At 35.7% G+C, this 17,453-nt stretch overlaps 1 protein-coding gene across 1 annotated transcript in view; it reads right to left on the bottom strand.

The window, feature by feature from the left end:
• The window catches only part of KCNK2 (potassium two pore domain channel subfamily K member 2), a 221,894-nt gene extending 205,343 nt beyond the window's left edge, over positions 1-16,551 (bottom strand). Inside the window, exon 1 of the mRNA XM_019918636.3 lies at positions 16,341-16,551. Within this exon, the coding sequence (XP_019774195.2) occupies positions 16,341-16,374 (34 nt within the window). The 5' untranslated portion in view covers positions 16,375-16,551. The remainder of the gene's footprint in view (positions 1-16,340) is intronic.
• Positions 16,552-17,453: the final 902 nt, after the last annotated feature.

Raw genomic sequence — 17,453 nt, 5'->3', positions numbered from 1 at the left:
GAGTCTGTTGGCCTGTAGGCTGTTAATTTATTAGCTCTTGTAGGTGGGGATGGCTATACAGACTTTTATATCATTAATACATGTCTGATCAGCAGCCAGATAGTCTCCTACATAGTGAAAACAATTCATGAATCACTGAGGGTTTTTTTTGTTTTTCCTCATTTAGGGCTCTTTAACATTTAAGAAACATTTGTTCAGTGGGAATTTCAGACATGAAAAGCTTTTTGAAGGAGGAGGAATTTAGTGCATAGGTAAGATTTTGAGAAGTCATGGGAATAGTGTGAGAAAAAATTAGGGCAGAAAATTGCAAGCCATCTCCAAAACCTATATTGCTGCAGTAACCGTGGCCAGCACAAGTGTCTTTGCACGAAAGCAGTGTTGCTAAACCTAGAAGAGAGCATAGGTTTACACAGTCTCAAATGCCAGGATATTCTCTGGGCAGGCAGACCAGGCATCTGCAACACTGAGCTTCTTAATGTTGTGAACCAGCGCGGTGAGAAGATGACATGGATGCTGTGTGGACACCTGACACAGCCCCAGCCTTGGTTCCAGCCTGGAAGTCCTCAACCAAATACTGGCCCCATCCAGAGATTGCTTTAGTCCATGTGGCTTATGAGTCTACAGGGTGTCAGAGCAGAGCTGTGCCTGGCAGAAGCATTCACCCCATCAGGTCCCTACACCTGCTTCAGGAACTTCATGCCACCACTACTTTGCCAGAAGCAAAATAAATGTCCCCATCCACAAAGGGGACACATGTCCTTTCTCCTGCCCACTTCTTGGCAGCGGCTTTACTTGTGCCCTCCATGGATTTACTCACACTGGCGGGGGGGGGGGGATCCCCAACGCTGGGTATGCAGATTTGGCCCTTCTCTTCTGTGTCCTAATGACAAAACTTCAAAGGCATCAGGGTATAGTGGTGGGAGACAAAACAAAACAAAACAGAGTATAATGTAAAATTTAGGGTCGGTTATTTGGGGTCAAACATAATCACTACAATAGACCAACCTAGCTTTGAGCAACTTCTCTCATCCAAATTTTCTCACCTAGAAAAGAGTGTCTTATAAACTAAAAATTATTATTTTTTTAATGTGTAATTGTTTTGCATCACTCCCATTGTTAGTGAACGTTAATGTCAAAATAAATCCGGAATTTGGGGCTTACTGAAAGACATCTGCTGATGGATGGACTTTAGCTATAATAGGTATCCTTAGATGCTAAATCTGTTTGCAACATGCCCAGGCTCACTAACTAGGGCACTCAACTATTGACTATAATTGTTGGGGAGTTATTTAAAGTGAGATACTGCCATGTCTTTCCAGTCTCAAAATGTTTCAATGTAACTCAAGTCAAACTATAAAATAATATTGAAGTGACATACTTATGGCCAGGGGGTAGATATTAAAAGGAGATTCATTAAAGAGTCACTGAACTGACAAGTTCAGTTATGCACAGCTGGATGATACAGCAGGAATTCTCTTTGTCAAACAGAGGTACACAGAAAGTTGTCTTTGTAATAGAGTTGGCTGGAGCCCAAAGAGCCCATGTATTTCCAAGACTAAATTTCTTTCCTAATTTAACTGTACAGGAAAAAAAAAAAAGGCAACAACAAAAAACAAAGCCTTAGAGAAAGTTCCTAAAAGGCAAGATTGGTCAGTTGAAAGGGATTTACACAGCTGTTTCACAGTAGCAATAGTTCCATTAAAATGGAAGTCTCATATTTTAGGGTTACTTACTTCAGTTTAAAAATCTGTAGGCTGTGGAAAGCCATGTGTAAACAACCGTACTCTTCATACTTGGATATTATGTAACTGGGCTGTCTCTTTTAATTCCTAGTAATTTCTTTTTACTTATGTGATTCTACCCCCACTGATAAAGCCAATTCTAGATTTACAGCCTCTGGGAAGGAAAGAACAAAGGAGCAAATCACTAACTTCTGAGTTTTAAAAGCCAAAGTCTTTATATAAACATTAAAGTTGGAAAAATCATGAGGTATGAAATTAAAGGTTTATTCTCTTCTATTTCAGAGAATGTAAAGATAATCTGGGCTGGGTAAAGGAGAGAAATAGCAGAGGGAGAAAAAGAGATTAGATGCTCCTAAATCCTTGGGAAGGGGCCTTGTACCCTCCCCCGGTGCTAGGCCAAGTCAGGCAGAGGGGGAATGCACCTCCTCAGTCAGGTTTGGGGAATGCCAGAGGAGCCTGTGACCTGGAACTTACTTTGCAGATCTCAGTAAAGCAGAGCATTTCTTTAAAATGCACTATGCCCGGCTTGGCATGGTAGCATTTGAGTAGCAATGGCTGCGTAAGGTTTCCAGCCAAAGGGGGATGGAGACAGCATCAGAGAGCCCCTGTGGACCCAGGATAGCACAAGGGAACAGCCACACATTTCTCATGTCTCCTGAGAGGGGCTCAGAAATTGTCAAACAGACTTGATGAGTCCTGATGTTTAGGGCAAGAAGGATAAAACTTGTAAGGACTCAATAACCAGATATGGTACAACTAGTGCTACCGAGGTAGATGTCAAAATATCCATGCCAAGGACTTGGACCTCTGAAAGCTCCCAGACCTAGAAGCAAACCTGGGATTTGAGAAGATCCTGAATTGACTGAAAAGACCCTGAAACAATGGAAGAAACTCCAAATTAACCCAAGATTAAATTTCTCCCAAGTAAAACAGGGAACGTGAAATAAAAGTTAAGTTCACTTCATAGGAAAGTCAAATTATATTTCTTAAACATTTGAGTTTATAGGTAGAGAATCATAAGTACTTCACATGACTACCTCAAGCATAATTTTCTCACTGTCCAAAAATAGAAGACAATTACTGTAAAGTTAAAATAAATGTTCTTAATATCCAATATCCAAGTATCATCTATGAATGAAAATATACATTCTGTGATTCTTTTTAACTTGGATCATTTAAAATTATTGAAATGACTAAATCTTCTCATCACTATTGAAATGTGTTTGATTATTAGAGTAAAGGCAGACCAGGAGTCTTATAAAATGAAATTAAAAGGTGATATCCTATGTATGACATTTTAGTTGGACAGTCTTTAATCCCAATTATTTGTTTGAGAGTACATGATGGGAACAAAGAATAAAGCATAAGGAAACTTTTTAGAATTCATACATCCAAATGATTACCATCCTGAAATACTCACCCTGGAAAAACACTGAGATCTAAAGGTATTGATGCTGAAAATATTTCTGGAATCCTCTTTTGAAATTGGCTTCTGAGATGGTATATGAGCCCCACAAGAAAATAGGTGTTGTCACTAGAGTTTAACCAATTTACAAGACATTCAAGAAAGGTAGTCTAAAAGTCTTTGTAGTCAGACTTTATTTTTGATTATTAATAATATTTCCAAGCTTGATACACTTATTCAATAAACTGATCCCAATTCAATAAATTGGTCCCAGTATTAACGGCGTTCACAGTACAAAACTATCCTTAAAGAATGCCCCCACTGAAAATATCCAAAACATCACACATCTGAAGGACACCTATCAAGCTACCAAAGGATTGGCATATACGGTAGAAAATGCACACTCATTCAACAAGGGAGGAAAAGACAGTTAATACTATGAACTTTGACCAATAGATCTATGATGACTCGTGTTGAACTAAATCCTCTTAACTTTTTCTTTTCTTAATAAAATATGGTCAGAAATTATGGTCTCTTTTTTAAAAGCAAAAAAATAATATCGCATCAAAGAAAGGAAGAAAAGAATAACAGAGGCAAACCAGCTGGAGTATTCTCCATGGAGAATAACCAAGCATTCTGAAAAATTGACAATGTAAGAAGAGATGACCTACAACATCTCTAAACTAAATCTCTCTAACAGTCTTCCCTCCCTGCCACCCAAAAGGAACGCTTTGGTATGTCTGAATGCTCAACCTCTAATTCCAACCATACAGAAGATGAATTAATTGAAATATGTTCCAAATGAAAATTTTAAATATTATGTTAATATTCATGAGCAGAGTGTTTAATATTTAACAAACATTAATGCATCAGCACAGACCAATTAGAACAGATTCGGCAATTAACAGGCACTAGCCATTAACAACTGACATTGTCATGCTGGACACCTTATCTGAGCCCTGCTCACGGCTGTTTCTTAAGGAAAGAAATAACTCTTTTTTTACATAGAAATAGATGTTTTTTCTTTATGTGAACTCAGTAAGAAACACAGTCTCTAATTGCATCTTATTTTTTGAAAAGTCTATATTTTGCTTCAGAAAAGATAAAAACAAACTGTAAAAGTAGGTAATTTTATCCACTCAGAAGACTTTAAAAGCAAAGTGATATCACTCTATCAGACAGAAAAGGGCTTCCTAATTTTTTCTTTTTTTTTAATTGAAGTATAGTTGATGTATAAGTTACAGGTGTATAATATAGTGATTCAAAATTTTTAAAAGTTATATTCCATTTATAGTTATTATAAAATATTGGCTATATTCCCTGTGTTGTACAATATATCCCTGTAGCTTATTTTATACATAATAGTTTGTACCTCTTAATTTCCTAACCCTATATTACCACCCCCCCTTCCTTCTTCCCATTGGTAACCACTAGTTTGTTCTCTATATCTGTGTTTGTTTCTTTTTTATTATAAAAATTACATGGAGTCTAGGTTCTGTTGGAGGAAACCATACTAAACCAGTTATTGATAATAGTGGAATAAGGATAAAAGGGCTCATTTTCTCAGGTACTTAGGAGGTAGAAGATTATAAAATACCCAAAGAGCGATGAGTATTTCTTAGACTCCTTTTTTTTTTCATGTTGAAAGAGAACTGCATTCCATGGGTGCTTACCAGACCTAGCCAGCTTCATCTCTCACTTGCAGTGGCTCCTAACACTCTCTGTCTTTCTTTCTCTCTCTCTTTCTCTCTCTCTCTCTCTCTCTCTGATTTTGCTCTTAACTCCTCCAATTCATTGGCCATGTAGCAGTCAGAGCGATCTTTTAAAGCTGTAAGTCTGATTATGCCCCTTCACTACATAAAACTTTTCAAGAAGTTTCTATTGCTTCTAAAATGAAAGATGAACTCCTAAGCTTGACTACATGGCCCTGAATGATTGGTCCTGATTGGTCCAATCTCATTTTGAACCTCTCTCCCTTTCACTCACTGTCTTCCTGCTACACAGGACAAAGTTCTTCCCATCCTCTGGCTGTGCACGTATATTCCTTCCATTGTCTTCACTAGCTCTTTCCTACTTATCCCTCAATTTCAGCTAAACTGTCACTTTTAAAAGGTCTTCCCTGAATCTCCAATTAATTTTTCTTATCATTATGAACTCATGGATTTAAACATTTGATGGATTTAGTTCATTGCAATTATTATCCTGTTCAAATTGTCTCATTTTTAGCTAATAGTAGCCTTTTAAAATTGGTTTCGTATTCATGAATCAATGATATAGCCCTATTAGCCTTAAGGGCCTTTTCACTATATGATATAAGATGTTCCATGTTCATTTTCTGCACATCTTTATCCACACTTGGATCCACCACACATTTCCCAAAGCTATCTTAGCTTCTTTAGTGGGAAAACAGTATATCAAGACCACAATTTTGGTGCTAAAGATTCTCATTGTTATTGGGTGCTTGGTAATTTTTTCAAAGCCCTTCCAGTGGACACAGCTGAGAAATATATTTATAACTATATCTATATCATACATACTATATTACATGCCTACTCTATTACATATGTTCTCAACTGCATATATATATTATATATGTGTGTATATTAAATACCTTATGTTAATACTGATATTTCCAATTCAAATTCAGTACTAAAACGTTTATGCTTAACTTCTTCCATATCATCTGTATCTCATTTTTTCCATAAGAATCCTGCTTCTCAAGGTCACAAAAGATGATAAAATTAGAGTATACCATAATTACTCATTTTTTTATTCATGTTACATGTAGAATAATCTCAAGATAACAACATTAATATTACCAGCAATATGATTACTGACTACATTTAAAATATTTTTGGCCCACATGACCATATCAATAGATGCAGAAAAAGGATTTGAAAAAAATTAAAATCCACCCATAATAAAAACTCTTAGCAAACTGCATCATATATTATAATGATTATAATAGAAAGAAACTTATTTAACCTGATAAAGGATATCTACAAAAAGTCCTATAGCTAACACCATATCTAATGATGATGATTCAATATTTTCCACCTAAGATCAGGAACAAGTCAAAGATGTTTGTTCTCACCACTCCTACTCAACATAGTACTGAAAGCCCTAGCCAGTACAATAAGGCAAGTAAAAGAAATAAAAGGCACATGTATTGGAAAGAAAAAAAATAAATAAAACTGTCTCTATTCCTACACTGTATGATCTAAATAAAAAAATCTAAAAAATGTCCAGGTAAAGCTCCTAGAACTAAGAAATGAGCTTAGCAAATTTGCAAGATAAATGGCAATACACAAAAACAATCTAACATACACCTATATACCAGCAATAAAAATAAGAAATATAATTTGTAAAGTACCACTTATAAGAGCTCCCAAAAATGAAATACCTAGGTATGAATATAACAAAAAATGTAGTCTACATGATAAAAAATAAAAAATACTGATGAAAGAAATCAAGAGCTAAATAAGTGGATTAAATGGCTCAAATATCATTGAGATGTCAATGTTCCCCAAATTTATCTATAGAGTTACCTCTTATCCCAATCAAACTTGCAGCAAGATTTTTATAGGTATTGTCAAGTTGAGTCAAAATTTTATATAGAAAGACAAAGGATGTAGAAAACAACTTTGAGAAAGAAGAACAAATTTAGGGGCCTTACATTATCTGGTTTTATGACTTACTGTAAAGTTATACTAATTAAGACAGTATGGTATTAGTGAACGTATACACACATAAATTAATGGGACAAAATAGAGAGTCTAGAAATAGACCTACTAAAATACAGTCAACTGACTTTTGATACAAGTACAAAGGCAATTCTATGGATAAAAGATAGGTTTTTTTCCACAAACACTGCTGAAACAATTGGATATTCATATGCAAAAATATATGCCTCAAGCCACTCTTCATAACTTATAAAAAAATTAAAGTGGATCATGGACCTAGATGTAAAACATAAAATTACAAATCTTCTGACAAAAGAAAACACAGGAGAAAATGCTCATGAGTTTGGTTTAGGAATAGAATTCTTAGACATAACACTGAGAGCTTGATCCATAAGAGAAAAAAATAGATCAATTATATCTCATCATAACTAGAACAGCTTTCTCTATAAAAAATGGTTAAGAAAGTGAAAGGTAAACTACAGGAAACATCTTCAAATTACAAATCCAACAAAGGATTTATACCCATAATTTTAAAAGAGCTCTCAGAATAACAATAAGAAAACAAATATCCAACGAAAAAAGGTCAAGAGATGTGAGCATTTCACCAAACAAGATATTCAGATCACAAATAAGCACGTGAAAAAATGCTCACCATCTAAAAACCATAATGAGATGCCATTACGCACTTCTTAGAATGGATAAGAAATAAAAACAACAAAACAAACAATAAACTGACTGATAATACCAAGTGCTGACAAGGAGGCCAAGAAACTAGAACTCTTATACATTGCTGGTCGGAATGCAAATTGCTAAAGTTGGTTTGGAAGACAGTTTGGCAGTTTCTTATAAAGTTAAATGTACATTTACAATATTCTGCAATCCCATTCCTAGGAATTCATTTACCCTAGAAAAATGAAAACGTACATTCACACAAAAACCTGCATTTACAGTGTATCACGTTTAGAGCAGCATTGTTTATAATCACCAAAAACTGGCAACAGCCTGAATGTTCTTCATCGGTGAATAAACCAACAAACTCTGGTACAATAAAATATTGCTTGGCAATAAAAAGAAACAAACTATTGATAGACATGGATGAGTCACAAATGCATTCTGCTCAGTGAAAGAAACCAGACTCAGAAGGTGCAAACTGTATTATTTCACTTATATGACTTTCTGGAAAAGGCAAAACTATAGAGATAAAAACAGGTAAGTGCTCCCAGGGATTAGGGATGGGGGAGGCTTTTACTACGAACAGGCAGCATGAGGGAATGTTCTGGCAATGAAGGAGCTGTTCTTTATCTTGATTGTGGTAATGGTTACAAGACTCTATACATTTGTGGAAACTTGCAGATCTATGCACACAAAAATTAGTGAATTTTACTTTATGTAGGTTTTTAATAGTTTAAAATATATATACAAAATAAAAATCTGTGTTTTGTGAGCAGACTATCTTACCCTGAAGAAGTGAGAATCCTGTACCTTTCTCAAAAATAAAACAAATCTTAAAAACATGAAGGAAAAGAAGCAAAAACTTTTCCAAGATTGCACTACTCAGAACTCTAAAATGTCAAGGTGTGGAAAGTTTACCGTCTGCTTTTATACATGACTGTTCAATTTATCTTGACCTCTCACCTCGGGTTTCAAAACAACAAAAACAGCCTAGTGAAAACTAAACATTTTGGCATCATACAATTCAATGACCTGTAACTGCACCTGCATTAGCTCTGCTGCACCAAGTCTAACCTTAGAGGTTGTTTCTCTCACACGAGGGAGGAGTAATAAGGATAACCCTATGTGAGCCATATTCTCACAGAATAAGGTTTTCTCTAAGTTTCAATCTATTCAATTCAAACTGCATCTAACTCCTCAATTCCAAGATTTCCTCTTCGAGCCGATATTTTCATAAAATGCCATCAACCAAAAGTATTATACAGAACATGTGGCAACGTTAAGCTATTAAATGAAAATTAAGAACTGAGCTAAAAGAATGTTGCACAGACGGAGCTGCTGAGAAAAAATCAACACATTTCAAAATCACCTAGTGCATAACTTGTGTAAGATATTTGGACCCTGCTGCTATATAGTTTTCTGGTTTTCTCTTGCACCTGAAATTGTGGTTCTTACTGGCTAAAATCTTCAATCATACCAAGAAGACTTCTGATTATTAGACACAAATCAACAGATATAACCATACCCTGAGTCTCAAGATCTATGCCTATAAGATGTAGCTTATCAGCCTTTGAGGAGCTATAGAGCAGAGTTTTACCTGATACTGCCAATTTGTTAATTGGTTATACGTGTGTGTGTGTGCGTGCGTGCGTATGTGTGTGTGTGTGTGTGTGTGTATTTATTTATTTATATACACACACAAATATATATACAAATATATAAATAAATAAATTTATTTATATAGTATATAAATAAAATAAGATATATAAAATAAAATTGTCCAAATCCATGTCATTTTAGACAAGGAAGATGGCCAAGAGTGTGCCTGTGGCCTTGACTCCCTTGTAAAACAACAAATTTAATGAGCAAATATCAGCACCTTTACTCTATAGAAGTGTCTGGGATACACTGATAGTATAGGAGTCAGAGAATTCCAGACACGCAGGTTTTCTGCACACCTAACTGGGGTTGAACCTAGTTGCAGTATCTCTTTTTGTGTGCCTGATTGGTTGGGTCTCTGTAGAAGGCACAAAACAAGGTAAGTGTTAATTAGTGCTCAAGTTTAAGGGTCCTATTAAGGCATGAGAGAAGCAGATGAATCATATATTTCTAGATAAAAATCAGAGATAGTCATCAAACCATCAGATAAATTACACTAGATGCAAAGTCTTATTTCATATTTGATCTTCTCCTTAGACAATTCTGCCTAATCTCTGACTTATTATTCATATTATGCAGTAAATGAAGTTAATGTGCAACCCTCTCTACTTCAGAGGTGAGAAAAAAATGAAATTATATATGTAGAAACACTTTAAAAAGAAAATGGCACTAGACAGATGCAAGATAATATTTTTTTAAGAGCCACTGCTGACACTCTCCCAAATACATAGTCATTTTCCAGCTAGTAAATCTAACAGCTAGATTATTATTTCATATCTGTGATGCGCAAACATTGCTTAAGCTAGTATAAACAGTAGTGTAAAAATGATGGTTCTGCCAAGTGCTTTGTGCTTACGCTGATAACAAATGGACACAATAAATTAAATCATCGACATACACCATCCACTTAAAACTTGGACTTTTGCAGGCACCAAGGGAAGATGTCATAGGAAACATTTTGAAGAGGAACAATTTTCTGTCCTTAAACTCTCCAAAACCATTTGTCATGAGAATGACCTTGCTGGCTATGGTGGGTTTCCTACAATAATTTAACAGAGGATGAAAGGGGGAATTAATTGTCCAGTGTTTCCACTATCTTAGTCATCAAAGACTATAGAACAGTCCGTCAAATTAATTTACACCACCTAACACATCAAAAACACCACAAAAAAACTTTATTACTTTCAAGCCATGCATTCTGATTGCCTTATTCTTTTTTTGTTTGTTTTGTTTATTTTTTTTTTAATTTTTTTAACATCTTTATTGGAGTATAATTGCTTTACAATGGTGTGTTAGTTTCTGCTTTATAAAAAGTGAATCAGCTATACATATACACATATCGCCATATCGCCTCCCTCTTGTGTCTCCCTCCCACCCTCCCTATCCCACCCCTCTAGGTGGTCACAAAGCACCGAGCTGATCTCCTTGTGCTATGCGGCTGCATCCCACTAGCTATCTATTTTACATTTGGTATTGTATATATGTCCATGCCACTCTCTCACTTTGTCCCAGCTTACCCTTTCTCCACCCCGTGACCTCAAGGCCATTCTCTACGTCTGCGTCTTTATTCTTGTCCTGCCCCTACGTTCTTCAGAACCATATTTTGTTTGTTTGTTTTTAGATTCCATATATATGTGTTAGCTTAGGGTATTTATTTTTCTCTTTCTGACTTACTTCACTCTGTATGACAGTCTCTAGGTCCATCCACCTCACTACAGATAACTCAATTTCATTTCTTTTTATGGCTGAGTAATATTCCATTGTATATATGTGCCACATCTTCTTTATCCATTCATCTGTTGATGAACACTTAGGTTGCTTCCATGTCCTGGCTATTGTAAATAGAGCTGCAGTGAACATTGTGGTACATGACTGTTTTTGAATTATGGTTTTCTCCAGGTATATGCCCAGTAGTGGGATTGCTGGGTCGTATGGTAGTTCTATTTTTAGTTTTTTAAGGAACCTCCATACTCTTCTCCATAGTGGCTGTATCAATTTACATTCCCATCAACAGTGCAAGAGGGTTCCCTTTTCTCCACACCCTCTCCAACATTTATTGTTTGTAGATTTTTTTGATGATGGCCATTCTGACGGGTGTGAGGTGATACCTCATTGTACTTTTGATTTGCATTTCTCTAATGATTAGTGATGTTGAGCATCCTTTCATGTGTTTGTTGGCAATCTGTGTATCTTCTTTGGAGAAATGTCTATTTAGGTCTTCTGCCCATTTTTGGATTGGGTTGTTTGTTTTTTTGATATTGAGCTGCATGAGTTGCTTGTAAATTTTGGAGATTAATCCTCTGTCAGTGGCTTCATTTGCAAATATTTTCTCCCATTCTGAGGGTTGTCTTTTCGTCTTGTTTATGGTTTCCTTTGCTGTGCAAAAGCTTTTAAGTTTCATTAGATCCCATTTGTTTATTTGTGTTTTTATTTCCGTTTCTCTAGGAGGTGGGTCAAAAATGATCTTGCTGTGATTTATGTCATAGAGTGTTCTGCCTATGTTTTCTTCTAAGAGTTTTATAGTGTCTGGCCTTATATTTAGGTCTTTAATCCATTTTGAGTTTATTTTTGTGTATGGTGTTAGGGAGTGTTCTAACTTCATTCTTTTACATGTAGCTGTCCAGTTTTCCCAGCACCACCAATTGAAGAGGCTGTCTTTTCTCCATTGTATATTCTTGCCTCCTTTATCAAAAATAAGGTTACCAGGTGTGTGTCAGTTTATCTCTGGGCTTTCTATCCTGTTCCATTGATCTATATTTCTGTTTTTCTGTCAGTACCATACTGTCTTGATTACTGTAGCTTTGTAGTATAGTCTGAACTCAGGGAGCCTGATTCCTCCAGCTCCGTTTTTCTTTCTCAAGATTGCTTTGGTTATTCGGGGTCTTTTGTGATTCCATACAAATTGTGCAATTTTTTGTTCTAGTTCTGTGAAAAATGCCATTGGTAGTTTGATAGGGGTTGCATTGAATATGTAGATTGCTTTGGGTCCTATAGTCATTTTCACAATGTTGATTCCTCAAATCCAAGAACATGGTATATCTCTCCATCTGTTTGTATCATCTTTACTTTATTTCATCAGTGTCTTATGGTTTTCTGCATACAGGTCTTTTGTCTCCTTAGGTAGGTTTATTCTTAGGTATTTTAGTCTTCTTGTTTCAATGGTAAATGGGAGTGTTTCCTTAATTTCTCTTTTATATTTTTCATCATTAGTGTATAGGAATGCAAGAGATTTCTGTGCATTAATTTTGGTTCCTGCTACTTTACCAAATTCATTGATTAGCTCTAGTAGTTTTCTGGTAGCATCTTTAGGATTCTCTCTATGTAGTATCATGTCTTCGGCAAACAGTGACAGCTTTACTTCTTCTTTTCCAATTTGTGTTCCTTTTATTTCTTTTTCTTCTCTGATTGCTGTGCCTAAAACTTCCAAAACTATGTTGAATAATAGCGATGAGAGTGGACAGTCTTGTCTTGTTCCTGATCTTAGAGGAAATGGTTTCAGTTTTTCACCATTGAGAATGATGTTGGCTGTGGGTTTGTCATATATGGCCTTTATTATGTTGAGGTAAGTCCCCTCTATGTCTACTTTCTGGAGGGTTTTTATCATAAATGGGTGTTGAATTTTGTCAAAAGCTTTTTCTGCATCTATTGAGATGATCATATGGTTTTTCTCCTTCAATTTGTTAATATGGTTTATCATATTGATTGATTTGTGTATATCGAAGAATCCTTGCATTATTACAAGCAACTATATGCCAATACAATGGATAACCTGGAAGAAGTAGACAAATTCTTAGAAAAGCACAACTTTCCAAGACTGAACCAGGAAGAAATAGAAAATATAAACAGACGAATCACAAGAACCGAACTTGAAACTGTGATTAAAAATCTTCCAACAAACAAATGCCTAGGACCAGATGGCTTCACAGGTGAATTCTATCAAACATTCAGAAAAGAGCTAACACCTATCCTTCTCAAACTCTTCCAAAATATAGCAAAGGGAGGAACACTCTCAAACTCATTCTATGAGGCCACCATCACCCTGATACCAAAACCAGACAAAGATGTCACAGAAACAGAAAACTACTGGCCAATATCACTAATGAATATAGATACAAAAATCCTCAAGAAAATACTAGCAAACAGAATCCAGCAGCACATTAAAAGGATCGTACACCATGATCAAGGGGGGTTTATCCCAGGAATGCCTTATTCTTTTACTACACTTGTAATAGCTTTGCTTTACAATTTTCTTATATGAGGAGCTCACTAGGTGGAGAATAGATATTTCTATTGAGTTGCATCTTTGGATAGCATTTAGCACAAGCAAGGAATTTAGGTTATTTTAAACATCTAGAATGACTAGAATGACAATTTTAGAAAAGTCTCTAAAGCTCATGTAGTTTAACCATCTTACAGGCCAAGCAGTTAACGTAAATTATCTAATTTAATCTTTACGATAATTCTAAGAGGCACAAATTATTAACCCCATTTATGGGGAACCAGATGCTTAGAGTTCAAGTAATTTGCTCAATGTCACCTGGTTTATAAGTGAGGAATCTGGAATTCCAATACACATTTGTCTGATTCAAAATACTTGCTTTTCCCTCCACATTGAACCTCCTCATCTACCAGTGGTAGGGAGTTTATTCCTCCTGATACAGCAAATCTTTAGACAGTTCTGGCAACAGATATTTCTGATGTCAAACAACTAACTAGGAAAAATATAATGTGTCATAAAAATTCAAATTTTCATTTGTTATCAATAACTATATCCTGGGCTTCCCTGGTGGCGCAGTGGTTGAGAATCTGCCTGCTAATGCAGGGGACACGGGTTCGAGCCCTGGTCTGGGAGGATCCCACATGCCACGGAGCAACTAGGCTGGTGAGCCACAACTACTGAGCCTGCGCGTCTTGAGCCTGTGCTCCACAACAAGAGAGGCCGCGATAGTGAGAGTCCCGCGCACCGCGATGAAGAGTGGCCCCCGCTTGCCACAACTAGAGAAAGCCCTCGCACAGAAACGAAGACCCAACACAGCAAAACTAAGTAAATTAATTAATAAACTCCTACTCCCAACATCTTCTTTAAAAAAAATAAAAATAAATAACAATATCCTGATTGGTGTTGGGGGGTTGGGGGTGGGGGGAGGAAGGGACATCCTAAGACTATATTTTCCTTTTGAAGATAATTCTCAAAATCATTCTACCATACTTTGGCTTTCAGATTATAATCAAATGCCTTCCCTTTGCTTAAAAAGGAAGGCTTAAAAGACTTCCCTAATATTGCATCATTTCTTGACTGGGGTCTCAGAATTCTACCTAATAAATCCAGGTGATTTTAGCCTGAAAAAATGCTCACGTAGACAATATCAGCCAACTTTCTAATTCTTAAAAGAACTTCCAAATGATTCCTATAGAATATCTTATTCTAATTATAGTTACATTCTGATGGATCTGTCTGGATAAATTACTTTAAAATACATCTCTAAGTAGGAAACTAAACTGAGTAGTTAATGGGATAATTTAAGCTTATCCAAATGTTATATATGATTATCCAAAAGTCTTTTTACCTTGATGATAATTGTTGCTTAGTTACAGCTTCTATCATCTCCTACCCAAAGGATCCCACCATCACTTCTAATAAGATGCAATAAAATCATGTGTACAGCATTCTTGTTTCCTACTTGTGGTAGCAGAAGGACATGTGTTTAGTTTAACAAGTATCTATAGCAAGTGATCTAGAAAACATTGAAGTACTAGAATAGTGTTATCTGGCATCATATGAGACAAAGATGGCATCTGTAATGAGTTTCCATTACCTCTTCAGCTCTCTCCCACTCAATGCCTTTCTCCATATTTTCTGCTTCTCTTCTGTCACTCCAGAAACACTTGGTTTGACTCCAAGAATCTCTCCATCCACTCACCTCTCAGTTTATTTTCATGCCCCTTACACCTATAAAAATGATCTCCCCCATTTGAGGACTTGGCCAGTGTCTTGACCTACCCATTATTCCTCAGCAGAGGGGGCTCCAAAATTGCTAATTCCGAGTCTCAATGCCACAAACTAGCACCTGGAAATTACATACTGATTGGAAATAAGTTGATATTTTACATACTGATTTGCTCCAAAAACATTACCCTTCAGATAAACAGTAAGTTGGACAAACTTTTTTGTATTTCAAAAGAAGAACAACCAAGAATAGAAATCAATTAGAAAATTGGTTTTTAAAGAAATCCCCTCTTGAAAACAGCAAAACAGTGTAACCCTATTATTGTACAGTTCTTTGTTAAACAATTCAATCACGTTCATGTGTAAGTTCATGTAAGTTCCTGTTATGTAAACGATTACTGTACCATCAGGATAACTGTCCTATTATGCAACACCAGGATATATTCAACATTTAAAAACTACTTATTAAGTATGTACTCAATGCCAGGCACTAAAGATAGACTTAGCTATACTTACTTAATAATTACATAGGATTATGCTGTTGATGAGCTTGATTTACATTTCCAAGACCATAACAATATTACTATGGAACACTAAATATTGTTATATAGAAGTCTTATATACAGACATCTAAACAATTTTCAAACAAAACTCCTTACCCAAGAAATTATGGAAATGTAAAGATTTTAAAAGGCCTTAGTTCCCAAGTTTTAAACTATCATACCTTTCCTTCCCCATTTCTAAAATTCTAAGCCACCCCTTCCCTACAATACAAATTAGATTCACTAAGGAAAGAGCTAATATTCTCTCTAAGTAAATTACAAATAATGTGTGTCAATTTATTTATGAAAAAAATTGATTACAGGGTTAGCCATAACATGAAACCAAAGTAAACATCATTCAAATGACCAGAATCCAAATGTAATGGAATTTACAGATACTAACGTTGATCGATTTTGCATTGCCAGAAGTAATACATCACACAGTAAAAGCCTGATATAACATGCCTATTGTATAAAACATGCCCACGTCAACGTGCAGTTTATTTGTGTTGCAAGATCATGCAAAAAAATTCCAGTAACTAACCCTCTGTTGGAACCACCCATTGAGTTTAATTATAGACTTGACTATAATGAAGACTCCCTACGTCAAATACTTGCTTGGAAATCTACTCCACATATGCTAGAAGTTTTGAAAATAATAAGATACTTGATTATTGCAAAAATACTTACAGTAGAAGTTCCTTCTTGCTTGTGGGTTCATCATTTGGGGATGTTTTCATCAGGAGTCATCATGCTTTTGATCTTTAATGCCGTTCTTCCTCCAAGGTTTCTTGTCGGTAATTTCCCAAGCAGAGTCACTTGTACTAACAAGCCATTGTCCCATATTGTTTCCTTTTTATGTGTGAATGTTACCCTGTAGATTGATTTCCTGTCCAAAAACAGTCAAAAATGAACAAACGCTGCTGTATGCAAGTGAAATGTGCTACTCAAATACTCTGTTTTTGCAGTTTGGTTCAGGAAGAAATTCCCTGATTGAAAGGAGGAAATATATTGCAGTGCTCCAGAGAACTTAAAAGACAGAAGTTTCTTCCTTATAAATGAGCATATCAAAATTGCCAGCGTCATTTACTCTCACTAGTTTGTGACTCAAGTACTACTGCACCCGAAGCATCCATGTACTGTGTGCAGCCTAAAGACACTCCCAATTGCCACAGTAACAATATCCCAACTATATTTTAAAATCAGGCTTAGTATGCTTTGAAGTACATAATGTTTTCCATTCCTGAAAGGACAAAGAGATCTACATTGTCAAAGTTTATTTTTAAGCTCATATGCTTGCTAAGTGCAGTGGCGAACAGGCTTTCCGTGCCTGTAGTACCATTGCTGGAACCTATTAATGCAAACAGATGAGTCGTTGGCTTGGTTCCACATAGGCTCTTATTTCTTTTTTTAAACCTTATCTAAATTGCATTGATTATAATTTCTTAAATCAAGAATGCTATCACTTTTCTGAGCTTGTTTGTTTTAATTTTATCAGTACAGAAGCAATGCAAGAAAGGCAAATAAGAGGAAGGTTTCAAATAGCTTTTGCTGAGATAAGAAAGTTAGTAATTAGAGGTAGCTTCTGTTTCTGGAGTAAGTTTGAGGGGCATTTGGAGACAATAAAAATGACAACAAATTTTAAATAAAGGAGCCAAAGATAAAGAATGAAAGGGAGAGTAAGAGTAAGGAGAGAGAGCAAGCCAAAGCCAGAGTGAGAGAGAGAGAGAAGCTTTGACTATTAGCAATAATTCTTCACATATTTTCTTATTGTTGGGAAAGCAAATTGCTCTGGTTTGTATA

The sequence above is a fragment of the Tursiops truncatus genome, chromosome 1 (genome assembly GCF_011762595.2).
Source record: "Tursiops truncatus isolate mTurTru1 chromosome 1, mTurTru1.mat.Y, whole genome shotgun sequence".
Lineage (NCBI taxonomy): Eukaryota > Metazoa > Chordata > Mammalia > Artiodactyla > Delphinidae > Tursiops > Tursiops truncatus.
The sequence above is the reverse complement of the archived record's forward strand: the minus strand, read 5'-3'. Positions and strand labels throughout refer to the sequence as shown.